General features: G+C 31.4%; 2 protein-coding genes across 2 annotated transcripts; both read right to left on the minus strand.

The window, feature by feature from the left end:
* Window positions 1–429: 429 nt before the first annotated feature.
* LOC107939190 (E3 SUMO-protein ligase MMS21) lies at window positions 430–4,397 on the minus strand. The gene is made up of 7 exons (XM_016872480.2): window positions 4,187–4,397; window positions 4,033–4,104; window positions 3,183–3,293; window positions 2,955–3,065; window positions 1,393–1,532; window positions 920–1,005; window positions 430–841 (listed from the first exon to the last, which is right to left on the minus strand). The coding sequence occupies exons 1-7, from the start codon at window positions 4,280–4,282 to the stop codon at window positions 687–689; spliced, it is 771 nt and encodes a 256-aa protein (XP_016727969.2). The 5' UTR covers window positions 4,283–4,397; the 3' UTR covers window positions 430–686.
* Window positions 4,398–8,444: 4,047 nt separating this feature from the next.
* Window positions 8,445–9,272, minus strand: LOC107939183 (homeobox-leucine zipper protein ATHB-52). Its single transcript, XM_016872472.2, has one exon. It carries the CDS (start codon window positions 9,241–9,243, stop codon window positions 8,635–8,637), a length of 609 nt encoding a protein of 202 aa, XP_016727961.1. The 5' UTR covers window positions 9,244–9,272; the 3' UTR covers window positions 8,445–8,634.
* Between the last annotated feature and the right edge of the window lie 11,990 nt (window positions 9,273–21,262).

Consider the following 21,262-nt stretch of genomic DNA (forward strand, 5'->3'; position numbering starts at 1 on the left):
TGAATGGATATTTTATTATTTTACTTTTGTAAAATATTTGATGTAATTTTCCTCCTTTTTGTCATTTTTCTTGGAATGGTGAACTATAAAATATTGGAAATAATTGAAATTTTGTTATTTTACTTAAATTTTATTGGATTTTAAATTTATGTTTATATTTTATATTTTCAATTTAGTTTATTTTTAGTAAGAACTAAAAAATAAAAACATTTCACCTAATATCTTATTAAAACTAAAATAGTTTGACATATCTAACTAATATTAAAATAACCTTTGAGTTAAATCATATTATAATCGACAAAAAAAATCTACTTTATTAACATCATTTTCCTCTCTTTCTTTTGGTCATCCTAACCTTAATCATAAAAACACATTTTATGAACATGTCTGAGAAACAACTGAAAATAGACCATTGAGAAGATGCCTCACTTTTCTACCATCACAACCAAACCATATAGATGATGTCAAAGCACTTCAGGAATAAACATAGATCCAAATCAACTCCTTCAATCACCCCCAATATACACATTCCTTCCTGTATATATCTCACTGGTTTCCTTAGTTTGCATACTTGCACTTCTAATTATATGCATTAAAGCTATATAAACCAGGGATTCTAATTAGCTAGGAGAGGCTACAATGACTCAAAACTGAGATGTCAAATGGGGCATGAGCAACTGCTTCCATCACGTACTATCTTCATCATGAGGCTCCATTTCTGTGAAATCTTCTACCACATCAGTTCTAGCAGTCTGTCTACTCAATGTGCATTGCTCCTCTATCTCAACGAGTAACAATGGATCGCAAATAACTCTTTTTGCATGCACCATCTTAGGGCAAGCTGATAGAAGAAGAAACAGTCAGGAATGAGAGTGAAATTTAGATTCAATAACCCCATAATGAAACCATTATTGAGTACCTGATTCGGGGCATTTGGCATTGTTATGATGAGATTTTATGTAGATCAGGATAGCATTCTTTTCGTAAATGTGCTTGCAGTCCATGCTGCATCATAGGAATAAACAAATTGAGTATAGGTTGAAACGAAAGTGTGGAAAAAGACAGATGCATCCCAATGCATGCTCAAGTTGCTAAACAATTCAATCATATTGGCAACTCTAAAAGGCCACCTTGCTATGAGGTAGATTTTCAGGATTTTCTAAACTGAACCGAGGAAGCCATTGGAACTACCATCCTTACTATCATTCACATTGCAGTGTAAGAACTGTGATAGATTTGTATCAAAAAAGGGCCACGTATGTTGCTTTTCTCGAAAGTTTGAATGGCAACAGAATTAATAAAATTTTCCACTAAGAGCAAATACATCTCTCAAAATATAAAGAAAATATTATTTTCACCGGAAAGATCTGTTTAAAATTAACTTCGCAATACCTGCGAACTGGTTCTGTTAGTTCAGTAATATGCTTTCCAGTCAATGGACATTTAAGATTCTTAATACTGCTCTCTGTACTGGTCATAATAATATCCTCCTGCTCTTCACCTGGCATTGGTTGTCCAGCATGATGAACGTTCTGTGGAAGATTCAACAACAACGGATATGTAAGAAGCCCCACTTGAATGATGATATACAATAGTTATAAATCATGTTACCAGTAAAACTAAAAAAGCTTAAAGATGGCCGTTGGTAAATAGAGGGATACGTAATATCCATTAGCATCAAGTATTCACTAATTCTAGCATAAGAGAGAAAGACAAAATGAGAATATATTTTTCTCAGTTCACAAGTATAGCAGCAGTGAGCCAGGGCCTCATGCATTTAGTGACCAACAGAGTTCCCACCAACTGCATGCCAATACCAATCACTCCTATTTCAATATAAATGCACTGAACAGCAGCCCTTACCATAATCTCCCATAGCATGTGTTTATTCAGCTCAGGCAGACCTTCACAATGGTCCCCCAACTGTCTCTTTCATTAAAGAATATAGCCTCTTATTGGAACCACATCTAATAATTCCAGATTTTTAGTTTAGTGGTTCTTGACACGGTATTAGCACCTCCTTGGCATAGTGATTTAGATTCTAACCTAGCTACCACTATTCTAATTGATGCTAAGTTCCAGTAGAATGTATATGATAGGATAATACTTTGTTCACTCTTCCATTCAAGTAAACTCACACAGGAGAGGTAGTGAACAAACCAGGCAATACAATATCATCACAACATTTTTGAAGACCAGTCATCCCATATTACCTAGGAATCAAAACTATAACACATGACCATACTTACAGCTTTGCTTGGGTAGGACATCTGGTGTTTTCATACTGAAGAAGCATGAAACTCCAACAACAAAAAAAAAAACATATCCAGTACTAACATTAGATCAAACCAAAGGTCCATGTTATATCAATAGAACTCTATGTTATTCAACATGCTTCCTTTGGCCATCATGCATTTATGAATTCTATAATCTAACTCTTTAAGTACATAACCAATGCCACAATGAACTTAACCTTTCAGAACAAGAGACAATCCTCAACGAGGAGAAAACATTTGTAAGCAAATTCTTGACACGCTCAGCATCATTCATTTTTTCCATCATTCATTTTGATAGATGTTAGGTTCTTACTCCTTTTCTTCCACCTCTCTCTCTCCCCCCTTGTCAGTATTCTAGGATAAACCAAACATCAACTTTTTTTTTGTCGCCATCAACCAAACACCAACTTGAAACATGCAGATATATGCAGAAGTAACTAATTCTCAGAAAACTGAATTATCCTTACTAGTTTGTATTTCTGTACAAACAAACATGAATATTTTTGTCTACATATGTGCATACATATGCATATAAATGCATGTGTAATATAAAACCTATGATGTTTCAGACTAAAATCCAAGAACACTGGTCCTATTTAAAGTCCAAAAGATAACATATGACTTGAAGCTTCCGTCTTAATAATTTTAGAAGTGATTTGATGAATTTAAAAAACCTACCCAGACAGCTTGCTGGAACTGATGCATCAGTGGATGATTTTGTGGATGTGAAGATGAACCAGCTTTGACTTTTTCAAACTCGGTGTCAAGCAACTTCTTAAAATCAGTTAACTATAGTTAAAACATGCAAGAAACAGATGATATTAGTTAGATACATATTGGCACATCTGTTTAAAACAGTATTAAACCAAAAAATTATGCATAGAAGAAATATCATTAAACTTGCACCTCAGGCCCTGGTCGGTATGCGTCTGCAACAGAATGAATTGCTGATGAATAATGTAGACAGTTTTCATGAGCTTCTACCAGCTCAGCAACAGCATTTTCTAGCTGCTTCACCTACAAAATGAATTCCCAATATCGTACTGCATCAAAAAGTACTTTGAATTCTGATTATCTGTAAACTTTTGGTTTTCAAGTCTGCATATCTCTAAAGCATTAGATGTTTGGTTTAGCTTATTTCATTTTATTCTTCAATATTACTTTTACCCTCTTTCTAGAACACGATGATCCACAATCCAGAAGCTGTAGTAACAAGAGAAATTAAAACACACAAAACAGTTCGAGAGCTAAAGTCAAGCAAAGCAATTGGTCCAAAAACACGGAATCCATAACAATGCTATAACTAAAACCCCAACCAAAAACTGGATAGCTGTTATATAATTGACCACCTCGCTCATCATCCTCATTAATCAATCAAAATGGGAATTTTGAGAAAAAGAATGCTTGCAAAATAATTCTAATAATCTAAATCATCTTTCAGGCTTCACTAGAGCAAAAGTTCAATACTTTTTAAAAAATAATAATAATAATTTCTTATTGCCTAACAAGTACAATGGTTTTAAATTTATGGGTGTAAAATTTAAACCCATTTGAATCCCAAATTTCCCCATTTCTTTTAACACATTAGATGAGGCTAATCAAGCACCAAGCAAAAGAAGAAGAAGCAGAAACAAGCTAAAAGTTATAACTTGATTTATATTTTACATACTTCCAGTAACTAAAAAGGGGGGAAAAGATAAATTTATGTTTTAAAGGGTAAATGTTGTCATAGAAAATAAAATCATTATAACAATACCATGTCAGATTGATTATCTCTCTCCAAGTCTACAGCGATGTCCTTCATCAAATTCATAGCTTTCCTTATATCCTGAAAAGAAAAAACAAGCTTTCAAATTTACTTTGTAAAACAGAAAACAATTTTCAACTTTAATGAAAAAAAAAAAACTTACGGATACAAGCAATTGATTGTCAGAGTTAACAGTGGAAGCCGCGCGTCTGATTCTGGAAGAAACGCCATCAGACCGAGATGCCGACGTCGACGCCATCTAGGGTTATGGATCGGACCGGAGTGTTCTGCGGGTTCCCGGCACTGAGGTTTTTGGAGTACTGATTTGGAGGGAGAGGGAAAAAGAGAGGGAAGTCGAAGATATAATTCTAGACAGAAAAACGCTGCGTTTCGATGCCAATAAATGCTGCGTTTGTTCGTCTCTATTTTTATTTGGTGAAAACTAAACCTAGTCCCTGTACTTTTGTATATTTAGAATTGAGTCCCTTTATTTTTATTTTTAAGAATTTAATCTTCCAGCTTTTCAAATTTCAAAACTTAAGTTTAATTGTTAACACCATTAAAATCATTTTATTAAATTTATTGGTGTGACATTTTGAAATAAAAAAAAAACTAAGTTATCATGTAATGAAAAAAATAATATTGTAATGAATTTGAATTTAATGGAAAAAAAATTCAACTGTTTTAACAATTGAAGCAAATAATCAAATTTAAAGTTTAGCTTATTTTTTAAATAAATGAGTTTAATTAAGTGAATTCGAGTAATTTGATTTTTATTTAAACTTGAGCTTCAAATATGAAGCTCAATCAAACTTAACCTAGCTTTGAATCTCAAATGTAAGGGTCTGTTTGATTGACGAAATTGATTTTCTGGAAAATCATTTCCAACTTTTCCAGCGTTTGATTGGCGGAAAACATTTTCCATTTGGAAAATGAACTCCAAAACAAGGGAAAATGGGTTACATTTTAAGGAAAATGTCTTACCCTTTCAATTTCCGTAAGACATTTTCCGTGCTCTCCTCTCTATCGCCTCCTTCATTCTTTCCTTCATTTCCGGTAGAAAACTGCTTCTGTTTATCGATTTTCCAGTTAATTATTCAATACTTTTTTTAACACAGTTACAAATAATTTATTTGATATTAGTTTTTTTCAATTTATAACGATTAATATTGTAGCTTAATAATTGAGTATTATTATAAATAAATCATTGCAATATATGTAAAAACAATTTAAAATATAAAAATTTATTAATATATATTAATATATGTAAAAACAACTTTTCCGGAAAATATTTTCAGGAAATCTGCCAAACAGCAGAAAATGATTTTCTAGTAAATCATTTTACAGAAAAGTAAAACATTTTCCAGAAATCAATTTACGGAAAATATTTTACTGGCAATCAAACAGACCCTAAGTTATTTTGAATCTAACTTAAGATCAGCTCTACTACATATTACATATTTGTTTATACAGGTTACAGGTGGTACTAAAAGTAATCGAGTAGAGCTTTGGTGTATTGGGCAAATTTCTATCTTGTGATAATAATGGGAATATCCTATATATAAGACTGAAGAGGATCTTGGAGGTTAGTGTGGATCTCACAAGCTGAATGCTTTATCATAGTAATGTGATGAATGTAATCAGAATTAAAATTATGATATGCGGCGAGATGTAACTTGGGACATATTTTTAGTAGATCTCCTCAAGATTTGGTGGTGGTCTAAACGACTTTTTATAAGAACAAGATCTCCTTAAGTGAATTATTCTTTTGCTGAGATACTTGTGTATAACAATTGGCCCTAAGTGATACAGTAAAGTTTTGGAAACGGTGAAACTTTGGTGCAATGGATGGGTGGCGATGTTGTATTGCTGTTAGTGAAGTTGAGAATGTAAATGTGTGATTTCTTCTTTTGAACCCATCCTACCTTTATTGGAGTATGCAAGTGATAGTTGTCTTCCACATGTTATTTGTTGATTGTGAGGCAATAATTATGTATTTTTTTTTTGTCAACTTTGTTGAAGACACCACCAAAGGTGACCCTAATCTATTTGAATTAAGTTTGAACTTTAGAATTATTATTATATCGATTTTGATAGAATAATATTAAATATTATATGAAAAATTTTATCTCAAATCCCCATTTGAATAGATGAATTTGTTAAAACTGACATTACCAGGTTCAGAACTTACCTAATATTCTATTTATTACAAAGTTAGGGTCAAATTAAGCTTAAGCTTAAAACATTTGGGTCAAGAAAATTAATTTTTTATGATTCTCTATATTCAAAAATAATAAGTGTTTCGATTAAAATTAGAGTGGAACTCAAAAGAAAAAAGATTTCATTTATAAAATTCAAATCCCAAATCAGAGTTTTAATTATTAGAGTGTATTTATTTAATATTCGCAGCTAATGAATGTGTAAGGCTGTAATGCAAGTACCATTTAATGTGGAGTATTTTCTTTATTCAATAACCTCATATAGAAACAATTAATATAAACTTGAAAATTACATTACACTTCATCTATTGAATTGATTAAATTAAATTATTTAATAATTAAACAAATTCAAAACTTTAGAATCATAACTCTCTTAAAAAAGAAGCAGTCAAGAATTTAAACAATATTAAATTTACATTATGTTACCTAACATGATGAATTAAAATGCTTGGGTCATTGGTTTTTCAATTTTTTTTTTTAATTTTGATGTTGAATTTGAAGAGGTACATAATCACTTATGGGCTGATATTTAATGTTCTACTAATAAATAAATTTTAAAGTAGCTTTTAGTTATTGAAAAAGAAATTGAATTTAGTTATTTAATTCCATACATGATACATATACTACCTATGTGAAATCATAAATTAAGACAGCTTTCAAAAACCACCAACTTGGTTACCTTCAATTAATACCTATCAATTGTTCACTTTTAAATATTATTTTCTTAGGGTGAGTTTAGATGGGCAGTATGTTTATCATGGTTAGTGTAAAAACAGCGGTGACAATGAGATTAAATACTGTAACGTGAGATAAAAAATAAACTAAACGCACCGCACCCCATCGTCCATCCAAATCCACTATTAATCAACTAATTATAGCATTTTACAGTTTACACAGTTTATATATATATATAAATCAAACACTTTTTAAGCAAGAGCAAATTATTCCCACTCACATATTACAAACTCAATTCATGATGTCTGGATTCTATTTAGATTTATTTTAGTTTTTTTTTCCAATAGATTTATTCTAATTTAGGTTCAGATATTTTTCTAATTATTAGCCTAATTGTGTATTGTAAAGATTGATTATTGTTGAGTGGAGGTCAGACTTTCTTGAAAAAAGTCTTCGAAGGGTCGTCAACTTGGGAGATGACAAACCCCTTAATGGAAAGTATTGTCCTCGTGTCATGGTTTTGTCCCCGGTCTCCATGAAAAGTTGTTGTATGGTTCACAAAGAGGGTTGCCTCGATTGGTGGAGATACAATCTGCAAGAGCTTAGGGGAGAAACGCTAGTATTGTGCACAATATTAATCATGGAGAAGACAGGTACAGGGATTCGAACCACCTACCGAGGTATATGTAGCCTTTACATTGCAACCATGGTACATATGCGTTGGTCGGTGGTTTGAATCTTTGCACTCGCACTCTCCATAATTTATATTTTACACAATAGTAACACCTCTCTCGAGTCTTGCAAATATCACTAGTCAAGGAACCCCCCTTCATGAACTGTACGATGACTTTCCGCAAAGGCTGAGGACAAAATCCCAACATAGGGATAATACTTTTGATTATTGAGAGCAATGTCAATTACCTAATAGACAACACTTCAAAGACTTCTGTCGAAGGAATTGGTCCTACTCAACAATTATGATTACAACTATTTGAATGTATTGATTCTAACTACAATTATCTTTTTACTTGTACTTATATAAATATATTTGCAAAAGTATAAAATAGAAAAGGAGATAATTTAGAGAAAGATTCTACTGTGTTAGAACGGAGAAAAGACAGAAAATGATTGATTTTTATTTTTATTTTGCTATAAGGTGAAAATGATTGACTACCAAAGAATGATGCATGCATGACTGTCGAAGGGATTTAATTTGTCTAAGATGCCACTTGCATTGAACATTAAGTTGGATGAAAACAAGCAATTATGAAGGTCAAAAATCATTTTGCCAATATGTAGGACAAATTTATCATCATTCCCAAAAAATCCAAATCTTGTTTCATGATTTTTTTTTTAAATTGAAAATTTATGTGAAACATTTTATAATTTTTAGTTTCACTTGTGGGGAATTAAAAATTCAATTGTCAATTATATCGATGACATTTTGATGATCTATATAGCATGGTTTCTACAAAATTAACACTAAAAATAAATCCTAAAAAAGATTCTTGAACCCCACAGCTTCGATTCACTGCATAATTTAGCCATTGAATAATATATATAATTGCCTTATACTTTTTTTTTTCCTTCTAACCAAACACACCCTAAAAACTCTTTCTACTATTTTCTTATAAATTTAAGACACCCAACAAGGAACATGTTATTGCACCATCAATACAATAAACAAAAAAAAGATCAAATTTCCCATAAACCAAGCTTAACTCCAAGTTGACCTATCACCACCAATCAAACAAGCATAGAGTTCATCAATTTGCAGCACTTCATGATCTTCATGAAAGCTCGAGCTTCCCCCTTCTTCACTAGACCCTGTCGAATTGCAAGAAACAAAGTAGTTAAGAGGCTGGTCTTGTTGTTGTTGATGGTGATGATGATTAGCTCTTTGATTATTATTCATGGCAAACATAGTCTCTTGAGCTTTCCTCAACTCTTCTTGAAGATACTTGACATCTTTCTCGAGCCTTCTTTTTTCAGACAATGCATTCTCGAGTTTCACTTGAAGTGTGTTGCAATCGAGTTCCATGCTCTGTGTCTTCCATCGGGCTCGCTTGTTTTGGTACCAAATAGCCACTTGTCTCGGTGGAACACCCAGCTGGTTAGCGAGTTGAAGCTTGAGCTCTGGTTCAAGCTTCTTGTTGGCACTGAAACTTCTCTCTAGCAACCTTACTTGCTCTTGGTTTAGCCTCTTTTTATTGTATTTTGGGGAATATAGTCTTTGGCTTTGGAAATCCATAATTTTGAGAGACCTAAAGAAAGTAAATTTGGGTTGGGAATTTTCTAGTGGCTTGATAACCCTATATATATACATAAATATATATATGTATCAAGTTTTGATTAAGCCATTGAAGAAGGGGGGTCCTACCAAAATATGAAAAGGATATGTGAAGAAGAAATAGAAGAAGAGAGAGTAAGTAGGCTAGGCGGCTTACATATAGCATTCAATTCATGCATAGGTATGGTCTTCACGTGGATTGGTCCTACTCATGCAAATATATATAATATGTTATCTTATAGTATTAAAGATTAGATATATGATTTGGTGAAAATTAAAATTAATTATTTGTTTTTCTTTTTTTTTTAAATTCATTGCATCGATCCAAAACATATCTAAAATAAATCTCTCCAACATACCACTGATATTTTTTTAAAAAAATTGTGAAAAAAGTGGGGAATAAATAAAAATACATATATATAGCTACTTAATCGATTCTTGATAAGATGATTGATTAAATCAATCCCTTGAATATATATATATAAAGCTCTATTTTAATAAATATTTTAATGCACGACTTGTAAGAAAATTTACGTGAGTGAATGGGAACATATATAGGCTCATCATATCATTACAACGAAAGCTATACATAAGCAATTGTTTCAAGCTCAAGTGTCCATATATGGACATCCTTTTACTTTCTCAAAGAAGAAAGAAAAATAAAATAAATAGAACAAAGTAAAAGTCATACAAACCAACTTGCTTCATTTGGAAATAGATAATATATATATACACACCTGCATTTTGGAGTTGTTAATATTTGACCGTAAGGTTGAACCAAAAAATATGTATATATTTTGACTATCAGAGTCACATTTTGATCAGAACTGGCGGCCGACATTGCAACATAAAAAAAATAGGTAATAATATTGCAAAGGACTTGAAGGTACGAAAACCATTAGATGCATGCTCTCTCAATTGAAGATGAAATGTATGATAGCGTTTCCTTTTAAGAATATATTTTGGATGCTGTACACTGCTCTTTGAGTTCAATTTTTATAAGAATAAAAAGTTTTAACATAAGCACTTAATTGAGATAAAAAAAAAAAGAGTCAGGTGCCAGATTGAATATTGAAGCTTAATTCAGATACTTAATTGAGATTAAAAGGAAACTTAAGTATCAAGTTAAAAAAATTCTGGTACTAAATACCAAATTAAACATTAAAGCAAAATTTAAGTACTAAATAGTATATTAATAACTTGGTTTTAAAATGTGTTTTCTGGTTTAATTGGTGGGAATCATATTCTCATTGCTAAAAAATCATTAATTTTTTTAGAGATAATTGCACCAGACATCCCCAAATAATTAGCCTTATTCTAAGCTGGTCCTCAAACTTTAAAATATTCTAATTGCATCCTCAAACTATCGATGTTATATCAATAAAGTTATTCCATTACTAAAATCGTTAATTTAACCGTAAGACATCAAATCTTACGTGACAATAAAAATTTTTCATTTTAAATTATTTCACATAAAATTTCATGTGTCATTTAATTGTTAAATTAATGATTTCAATAATAGGATAACCTTATTGCTATCACATTGATAGTTTGAGAATGTAATTAGAATATTTTAAAGTTTAAGGACCAATTTAGAATAAAAATCATAGTTTGGGGATGTTTAGTGCAATTATCTCATATTCTTAAGAATGTAACTTTATTTTAAGAGATTTTTTGTTCATATCTTTTCTTCGAATTACTTTTCCGGAATGTGATTATTCGACAAATTAGATATAGTACAAAATTATCATTTTTTAATTATTTTTACAAAATAATTTTTTAACGGTAAATTCATAAAAAAATAATTTATTTTAAATTTATTTTAAGTACTATCAAATTAAATCAGTTTACATTCTAATTCAAATATATTTTCAATACTCTAAATATATTTTCTATTTAATCATATACTAATAATATAAATGTATATTAAAGAGTTAATTACATCAAACATCCCCAAATTATGACACTCATTCTAAATTGATCCTAAGCTTCAAAATATTCTAATTACATCCCTAAACTATCGATATAATACCAATTAGGTCCTTTCATTATTGAAACCATTAAATGACACATAAAAGCTTATGAGACTTAATTTAAAATATTTTTTTTAAATAAAAGTAAAATGTTGCCGCATAATTTTTAAACTAAAAACTAAAAATATAAGTAAATTCGAAAAAATAGAGTAAAATATAGTTTTCATAAAAACTTCAAAAACCTCAAATTTAAGATTTTTAAAGCACTTATTTTTACAATATTCATTGTTCTTTAAAATTTTTATTTTTTAAATTGTGTTACATAGGATATGGCGTCTCATTTAATTGTTAAATTGACAATTTTAGTAATGGAATGACCTTATTGACATAACATCAATGGTTTGAGGATGTAATTGTAGAATGTTTAAAGTTTAAGGAGCAATTTAAAACGAGGACCATAGTTTGAGATGTTTGGTGGAATTAACTCATATAAAAATGTTGAGATAAATATATTAATTTATTTTAAATAAAAATAAATATTATTTAAAAATAAGTAGATTAAGAAAATAAATATGATTTATTTTTATAATATATCAAATATTATAATATTACTTATTCGATTATTACATTCTTAAAAACCACATTCCATTAAAATAATGAAATAAGAAAGCAGCGGCATTATTTTTATTTAAAATAAATAAATAGTATTTAGAAAAATAAATAGATTAAGCAACACATGTTATTATTTATAAACTATAATTTGTTAATAATAAAAATTATCGAAACACATTAAAATTAATCATTTGTATTTTATTTGAAGTTGGTAATTTTGAAAATTATACCCACATTTTATATAAGTATTTAATGAAACCATTGTAATTTTCCTAAAATTTTAATTAACAATTTTTTTATATATATCTCAAATATTATAATATTACTTTTCTGATAATTACATCCTTAAAATTCGCATTCCATTAAAATATTGACATAAGGAAAGCACCAACATCACTTTATAGTTATATTATCAAAGCTTATTCAATTGGTAAAGATTATTCCAAAATGTTCACATTTGCTAAAATTATATATTTTTATTAATAATAAATATGATCTTATAGGAATATATATACACTTCAAAGTTATATGGATTCCACTTTAAAAATATTAATTCAGCTTTATTATAAACCAACATTTGATGTATAAGTTTCAAGAAAAGGATTGTATGAAACAAAGATGTCATGTCATCTATATCCATTTTCGATAGTTTAATGTCACATCAACAATTTTATCTTGAAAAAAAATCAAATCCAAATGAAAATCTTAAAATTCAGGATGAAATTGCTGATGTAGTATTAAACTATTGAAAAATAGATAATATCCCTATTTCGTACAATCATTTCTCTAAACTCCATACATCATTAGTGAATAATAACATGACACAAAAACCTTAAATGAAATAAAAAACAATGGAGGACTTATAAATAAATTTTAATAACTTTATTAATATTTACTATTAATAATTATTTATAAGCCTCCACTATTTTTTGTTGTTTTTAATAACGAAATGTCATATTATTATTCATTGGTGATGCATGAAATTTATGTACTAACGGTACACATCAAATATTATTCCCTTTAATTATCTAATTGAATTCGAGCAAATTGATTTCAAGTATTTTAATGTTAGACTCTAATAATTCATAAGCTTGATAGGTTTTATATTTTTAGTTAGCGAAAACAAGTTTTATATTTTTAATTAATAATAAACATTTTAAATAAAAATTCGAGTTTGAACTTGAACTTGATTATAAATAATTGAATTTGAAGTTCTATACTATTATTTAAAGAGTTGATTGTGTTGATATTTCCCATTAATCGGATCCCAACTCAATTAAAGATTTACCATAAGCTCATTCTTTTTTATAAAATAACAAACATTACTATAAAGATATTTATATCATTTTATATTTTGTGTAAAATCTAGAAGAAAAAAAACTCATTATACTATTATTTAACAGGTAAACTGAGTTGGTATTGTCCATCAATCGAGTTCCAACTCAGTTAAGAAATTACCAAAAACTCATTCTTTTTATAAATTACCAAACATTATTATGATCGTGTATTTCTATAATTTTGTACTTTGTGTGAAATCTAAAAAAAAACATATGATAGATTTTAACTTAAAACACCATTGTCTTCAATATTAACAAAAAAATTCAAAATTCAATCAAACATAAAACAATTTATAGTTTGAACTTCACCATGACTATACCCTAATCATGTCCCTTTCAAGAAGAAAACAATATATAGTCAACATTTGAATCCTCGTTATTATTTTATTTAAATAAAAATTGTTGAGAATAATTCAAAATAATATTGGTGGGATGTTTAGAAAATCTTGGTAGTATCTTGGTAGTTTCAGATTTTCTAGTTTGACTAAATAATTTGTTAGCTATTTTTATCTTAAGTTAGTTTTCATGTAAGCCTATAAATATAGGCATTTATTCTTTGTTTTTTACTCATTCAGAATTCATTAATAAGAGAGCAACTTTCCTACATATTATTCTATCTTTCTCACGTTTTATTCTCCAACAATTTTGGCATCGGAGCCAGGTTGGATCCTTTAGGCAATTGAGTGAAAGTGAGGTTTGGGTCCATTAGGGTCTTTGGGAAACACGAGAGAAAAGAGTGAGTGTTTTTGGAATGGCATCAGCTGGTTTTTCTTCCTCTCAACCACTCATACCCATTTTCAATGGTGAGAAATATGAGTGGTGGAGCATCAAGGTGAGGACATTGCTCAAATCGCAAGAGCTATGGGACTTGGTGGAGTACGGGTTCGTTGACATACTTGAACCTGATGAAGAAGAAGATAGGAGGTTGAAAGAAGTCAGGAAAAATGATGCTAAGGCATTGTTCATTATCCAGCAAGTAGTTCATGACTCTATTTTCTCTCGAATTGCAGCAGCAACCACATCGAATGAAGCATGGTCAATCTTGCAGAAAGAATATCAAGGTGATTCAAGAGTCATAGTAGTGAAATTACAATCACTACGACGTGATTTTGAGACCTTAATGATGAAGAATGGTGAATCAATTGCTGATTTTTTGTCTCGAACAAGGACAATAGTCGGTCAATTGCGCTCCTATGGTGAGAAAATTTCAGACGAGACAATTGTAGCAAAAGTCTTGCGAAGCTTAACGACAAAATTTGATCATGTTGTGGCTGCTATAGAAGAGTCCAAAGATCTGTCAGTTCTTTCCGTTGATGAACTGATGGGATCTCTTCAATCTCATGAGGCGAGAATCAATAGATCAGCAGAAAGGAGTGAAGAGAAGAGTGAAGAGAAGGCATTTCAAGTGAAAGGTGACAATAACCGTTCAACAAATAGAGGACGAGGAAGAGGAGGATTTCGTAGAGGTCGTAGCGGTGGCTATGGCAGAAGCAGAGGCAAAGGAAGGTATGATGGACAAAGGCAATCGAATGAGCAAGGTAACACAAAAAATGGCATTCAATGTTACCATTGCAATAGATATGGGCATGTAAAAGCTGATTGTTGGTATAAAGATCAAAAAATGAATTTTGCATCAGAAAGTGAGGAAGAAAACAAGCTTTTTATGGCTTGTATTGATACTAACCATAAGTCAAGTGATTGGTGGTTTGTGGACAGCGGTTGTTCGAATCACATGACGGGTACCAAATCCTTATTCAAGGAGCTCGACGAGTCACAAAAGCTAAAGGTGCAACTTGGAAACAAAAGGGAGATGCAAGTTGAAGGAAAAGGCACTGTGGAAATCGTTAATAGCCATGGAGAAGGAAAAATGTTGGACAATGTTCAGTTTGTTCCTGATTTAGGATACAATTTATTGAGTGTTGGACAACTAATGGCTGGTGGATATGCTGTCGTATTTGATGATGATGCATGTATCATCAAAAACAAAAAATCAGGCAAACGAGTCCATGTCAACATGACACCAAACAAGATGTTTCCGTTGGATGTTTCAAACATGGAGAACTTTGTTCTTGCTGCAAATACAAAGGATGACTCGAAGCTATGGCATTTGAGGTATGGTCATCTCAATATTAAAGGCCTGAAATTACTGAGTGATAAAGGTATGGTTCTTGGACTACCGAAAATTGTCTCTCTTGATTTATGTGAGGGGTGCATTTATGGAAAGCAAACTAGGAAGCCATTTCCTGTTGGAAAAGCATGGAGAGCTACTGAATGTTTAGAATTAATTCATGCTGATCTATGTGGTCCTATGCAAACCGAGTCCTTGGGTGGGAGCCGTTACTTCTTGCTGTTTACTGATGATTATAGTCGCATGAGCTGGGTGTATTTTTTGGAAAACAAGTCAGAAACTTTTGAAAAGTTCCAGAAATTCAAGGTTATGGTGGAGAATCAAAGTGGCTGCCATATCAAAGTTCTTCGCACAGATCGAGGTGGAGAGTTCATGTCCAAAGAGTTTAATATGTTTTGTGAGGACAGTGGCATCCATAGGGAGTTAACAATTCCTTACACTCCTGAGCAGAACGGTGTCGCTGAGCGGAAGAACTGAACTGTTGTGGAGATGGCAAGAAGCATGTTACAAGCGAAGGGACTCTCAAATCAGTTTTGGGCGGAAGCTGTGGCAACATCTGTCTATCTACTAAATCTCTCACCAACAAGGGCTGTCATGAACAAAACTCCATATGAAGCTTGGTGTGGTAGGAAACCTAATGTAAGTCATTTAAGAATTTTTGGGTGTGTTGCATACGCTTTATTAAATTCTCATGCTCGTAAAAAGCTTGATGAAAAGTCTGAAAAATGCATTTTCATTGGTTATTGTACTCAATCCAAAGCATATAGATTGTATAACCCTCATAGTGGAAAATTTACAAGTAGAAGAGATGTAGTGTTTGATGAAAATGCAAGCTGGGATATGAGTGTAGAACAGGTACAACAGGAGATTTCTTTTCCCATCAAAGATTCTATAGATAAAAAGGAGGAGCCTGCACCAGCAATATCTACAACACTTGAAGAATCTTCTGACGAGCCAATTCCACTAAGGAGATCAACAAGGGTCAAAAAGCCAAATCCGAAATATGCTGATGACACTTATGCATCCTGCCAATTTGCCCTAGCTGTTTCAGATCCTCAGTATTATGAAGAAGCTGCTGATAAGGAAGAATGGAAAAAGGCAATGATGGAGGAGATACAATCCATCGAAAAGAATAGAACTTGGGAGATGGTCGACTTGCCGGAAGATAAAAATGCAATTGGTTTGAAGTGGGTGTTCAAGACAAAATTCGGTGCAGATGGAAGCATCCAAAAGCACAAAGCTCGTCTTGTAGCGAAAGGTTATGCACAACAATATGGTATTGATTTCGAAGAAACTTTCTCTCCAGTAGCTCGGTTCGAAACGGTGAGGCTTATTCTAGCAATAGCTGCACAATTGCAATGGCCTGTTTACCAGTTTGATGTCAAATCAGCGTTCCTCAATGGAGATCTACAAGAGGAAGTTTACGTAACACAACCAGAAGGTTTCATAGAGAAGGGAAATGAAACAAAAGTTTACAAGCTGAAAAAGGCGTTGTACGGATTGAAGCAGGCCCCTCGAGCATGGTACAACAAGATCGATGGGTATTTTCAGAAGAAAGGGTACATGAGAAGTGAGAACGAGCCCACCTTGTACGTGAAAAAGGAAGGTAAAAATGATTTCATCATTGTTTGTCTTTACGTTGATGATATCATTTATACTAGTTCCTCTAACTTACTTGTTGATGAATTTAAGTCTCAAATGATGAATGAATTTGAGATGTCCGATATGGGTTTATTACATTATTTTCTCGGTCTTGAAATTCATCAAGCTGATGATGGAATTTTTATCTCACAAAGGAAATATGCCAAGGATCTTCTCAGTAAATTTAGTATGCTTAATTGCAAGCCTGCAGCTACACCCATGAATATCAATGAAAAATTGCAGCAAGAGGATGGAGAAGAAATGGTAGATGCAAGGAGGTTTAGAAGCTTGGTTGGAGGTTTAATCTATTTGACTCACACTAGACCCGATATTGCATTTCCTGTTGGTGTTATTTCCAGGTTTATGCAGCAACCTTCAAAGGTTCATTATGGAGCAGCAAAACGAGTCTTGCGATACATTGCTGGAACTTCGGAGTATGGCATATGGTACTCAAAAACTTTAGATTTCAGATTGTGTGGGTTCACAGACAGTGATTGGGCAAGTTCTCTAGATGATAGAAGAAGTGTATCAGCATTTGTTTTTACTCTAGGTTCTGGGGTGATCACATGGAGTTCTAAGAAGCAAGCTACAACAGCATTGTCAACCTCAGAGGCTGAATATGTAGCAGCAACTGCAACAGCTTGTCAAGCCATTTGGCTAAGGAGAATGTTAAACGATCTCCAACAAGAGCAGAAATGTGCAACTACTATATTTTGTGACAACAAATCCACTATCTCTATGACAAAGAATCCAACATTTCATAGTAGAACAAAGCACATAGATATTCGTTATCATTTCATTCGAGATTTGGTAGCAAAAGAGGAGATATCTTTGGAATATTGCAACACTGAAGAGCAGCTGGCAGATATGTTAACAAAAGCATTATCAAAAGAGAAGTTTTGCTATTTTAGAAGTTTACTTGGTGTCTGCAACTTTGAATTAAGGGGGAGTGTTGAGAATAATTCAAAATAATATTGGTGGGATGTTTAGAAAATCTTGGTAGTATCTTGGTAGTTTCAGATTTTCTAGTTTGACTAAATAATTTGTTAGCTATTTTTATCTTAAGTTAGTTTTCATGTAAGCCTATAAATATAGGCATTTATTCTTTATTTTTTACTCATTCAGAATTCATTAATAAGAGAGCAACTTTCCTACATATTATTCTATCTTTCTCACGTTTTATTCTCCAACAAAAATAAGTAATAACCATAAAGCCTCAGCAATTTTAACTGTGGGTTCCATAGACCCCTACAAAAATATTATAAGTTCAATAACAGCCGACATAACATGTGCATGGGATTTTCAGAGAGTTTTTTCAAACCCCAAAAAACTCTGTTCTTTCCAACAATTTTTGTCACCTTTTATTGTTTTTTTGGATGAGGATCGAGAGAGAGATATTATAAGACTAAATGCATGAATATGGCAAACTTTAATTTCATGAAATTGTTAAATCTTTTCAATCAGACAGTGCAATACTTTTGTATCCCTAAAGCTCAACTTTTTTTGTTCTGTTATGGGACCAGACCATTGTAGCAGTTTAAGTGCATGAATTTGGTCTTTTGGTCGCCTTAAAAAGACAACATCAAGCGTTTTTTTTTCCCTTCCAAACAACACACAACAAGACAACTGCCTTATAATTATAATAATTTGATCGAATTTTTTTCACTAAACAAGGTTGTGTGAAAATTTTATGATAATTTCCACGAAATTAGAGGGTTGTGAAAATATTGATAAAATTTTTAAAAAAAAAACCATGACAGAATCCCCATTGTTTGGGGTTAAATCATTTTGAAAAAAGGTGTTGTTTTGTGGGGCGACAGGGTTCCCCACAGTTGCATTTGGATGATTTGGTGGTTGAACACTCTGTACATGCACCTCTAATTAGTGATGTTAGCCCGCGGGGCCTCCTCCTTTCTTGAAGCATCTAAGACCCTTTCTTCAGGTTAATTTTATTAGGCATCCCTAAACTATGATATTGATTTCATATTGGTCCCCAGATTTTAAAACATTTAATTTAGATTTTAAACTATTAATATTATATCAATCAAGTTCTTTTGTCGATTGTATCAATCAAGTTGTTTTGTCAATTTAGCCATTAGTTTGGACATTAAATGCTAACTTAAATAAGATACGGAAATTAGATAATAGTAAATTAGATAATATATTTGTCACAATTTAAAAAAAGAACGACAATAATATGATTTGAATTCAAAATCTTTAATTACTAATATCAGAGTTTCAATCGTAACTAAAAAAATATTTGGATATAAAATGAAAATAAAATATTTGGGAAAAAATTACAAACAAGAGTTATAAAATAAGATCTCGACGTCGTGCAGATGACTCTAAAAAAAGCCTGGACTGAAGTGGATATTCATTGTCGTAGAAATTGTTATCATAAATTTCTTTCCTAATTGCATTAATGGTGGGTTCAAATTGGACAAGGTTTTGAAAAGGATAGATTGAGAGAGATAGCAGCTGTGTCTGAGGCCAAGTTGATTTCACTGTCCAAAAATGTGTCGCTTGTTGATGACAAAGACTTGTCCAAATTAATCACTACCCTCACTCTTCTGAATGAAAAGACATTTTAAATAGGTGTTGGGTTTTTAATTTCTAGTCCATGGCAATGTGCTTTGTAACACTTAGGCCCACCTTTCTTTTACTGACAGTGAAATAATGGAATTTTTTTAAATTATATCTTTTATTGTAATTGAGTTATCAAAGTATCAATAACTCCTTCTTAACTCATAAATGAGAGGATAATATGTTTTAACGCACTCAAACTCACATCCTCCTGCATCGGTAACAATGCACATGCCAATCGAGCTAAGACTCAATCAGCAACCAAATGATAATTTTAATATGATGTGGATATGTTTAAAATAATGGATCAAATTATAAACCCTTGTAAATTTTATTAACATAATTTTTATTTTAATAAACTATATCTAAATTGTTCATGCAATATGCATAGAGACGCATATATTCACAATTTTTAAAATATATTATACATTTAATATTTAAATTGATAGATGTGTAAATAAAGGGCATGATTGATATAATACTAAAACTTTGAAGAATTAATTAAAAATGTTTTTAAATTTAGAAACCAAATTGTAGATGATAGTTGGGAGATATTTGATTGAATTAACCCATTACAATAATTTGGGGAAGATTGATTGAATTAACCCATTTCTATTAAATGGGTTTAAATTATTTGGTGATTGAACTAAATTAGTATAGTTTTCTATTCATGTTTTGTGTTGGGTTAATTATATTGGACTAATAGTTAAACTATAAGCTTATAAAATGCTCCTAGTTTTTGTACGATTTATATATTTAGAATTTAATCTCCGATTTTTTATTTTTAAGAATTTAGTCCTTCTATTTTTCGAATTAAAAAATTTAAGTTTAATTGTTAACACTATTAAAATTTTTCTGTTAAATTTGTTAGTGTGAAATTCTAAAATTAAAAAAAAAGTACTCACTCGATAATCATATCATAAAAAATGGCATTATAATGGACTTGAATTTAACAACAAAATTTAATGATCATAACAAATTCTTTAAATTTATGTCAGCATTTTAATTAGAATAAAATATTTAAACTACATTATAAAAGTTAAAGTACCAAAATTTTTAAAAAAATTCAAGTATAAAGATTAAATCTCAAATTTTAACATGGTATAGAGACCAAAATTGAAATTTAACTATTTTTATATAATTAAAAAGTAAAGGGACTAAAATTGAAATTTAACTATTATTTTCAAGAATGCAAAAAACAAAAAAGCCAACCGGATGTCAAGTTAGGCTCTCTATTACACTTAAAAGAGCTTATTCTCAAACAATTTAAATGTCTTTTTTTGTAGTTTTTGCTTTATTTTAGTTCTTTCGTTTTAATAAGTGTTTATTGCATGTTATGCTCATTTTGAGACCCAAATTGGCTAAATGCGCCATTTGGAACCTAATGATTGATTAAGTGTTGTAGGAATTCGATGGTGGCCCAAAATTGGGCGAGAACATGACCAAGAAGGACTACATCGTGATACCGAAGATTGGGTATCGCGATACCCTCACCAGTCCTAAATGAAGAGAAGAATGAAGACCATATACAATGGTATCGCAATACCTAGCCTCCAAAGGAACTCCCCATCTTGAAATTGCCGACGATACCGCGATATCCAGACCATGGGTATCGCGATATCACTGTTGTGAGGAGACAAAAATTGACATCAAGGGCAGCCCTTATCCAACCGAAGCACCAATAAAAAAGACATGTTGAGAGGCATTTTGGTCAAGAAAAAGGGGTCAAAATAGATGCTAAAGAGAGCCAAATTTTGGCTGAAGAGGGAGAAGATGCATTA

The sequence above is a fragment of the Gossypium hirsutum genome, chromosome D01 (genome assembly GCF_007990345.1).
Source record: "Gossypium hirsutum isolate 1008001.06 chromosome D01, Gossypium_hirsutum_v2.1, whole genome shotgun sequence".
NCBI lineage: Eukaryota > Viridiplantae > Streptophyta > Magnoliopsida > Malvales > Malvaceae > Gossypium > Gossypium hirsutum.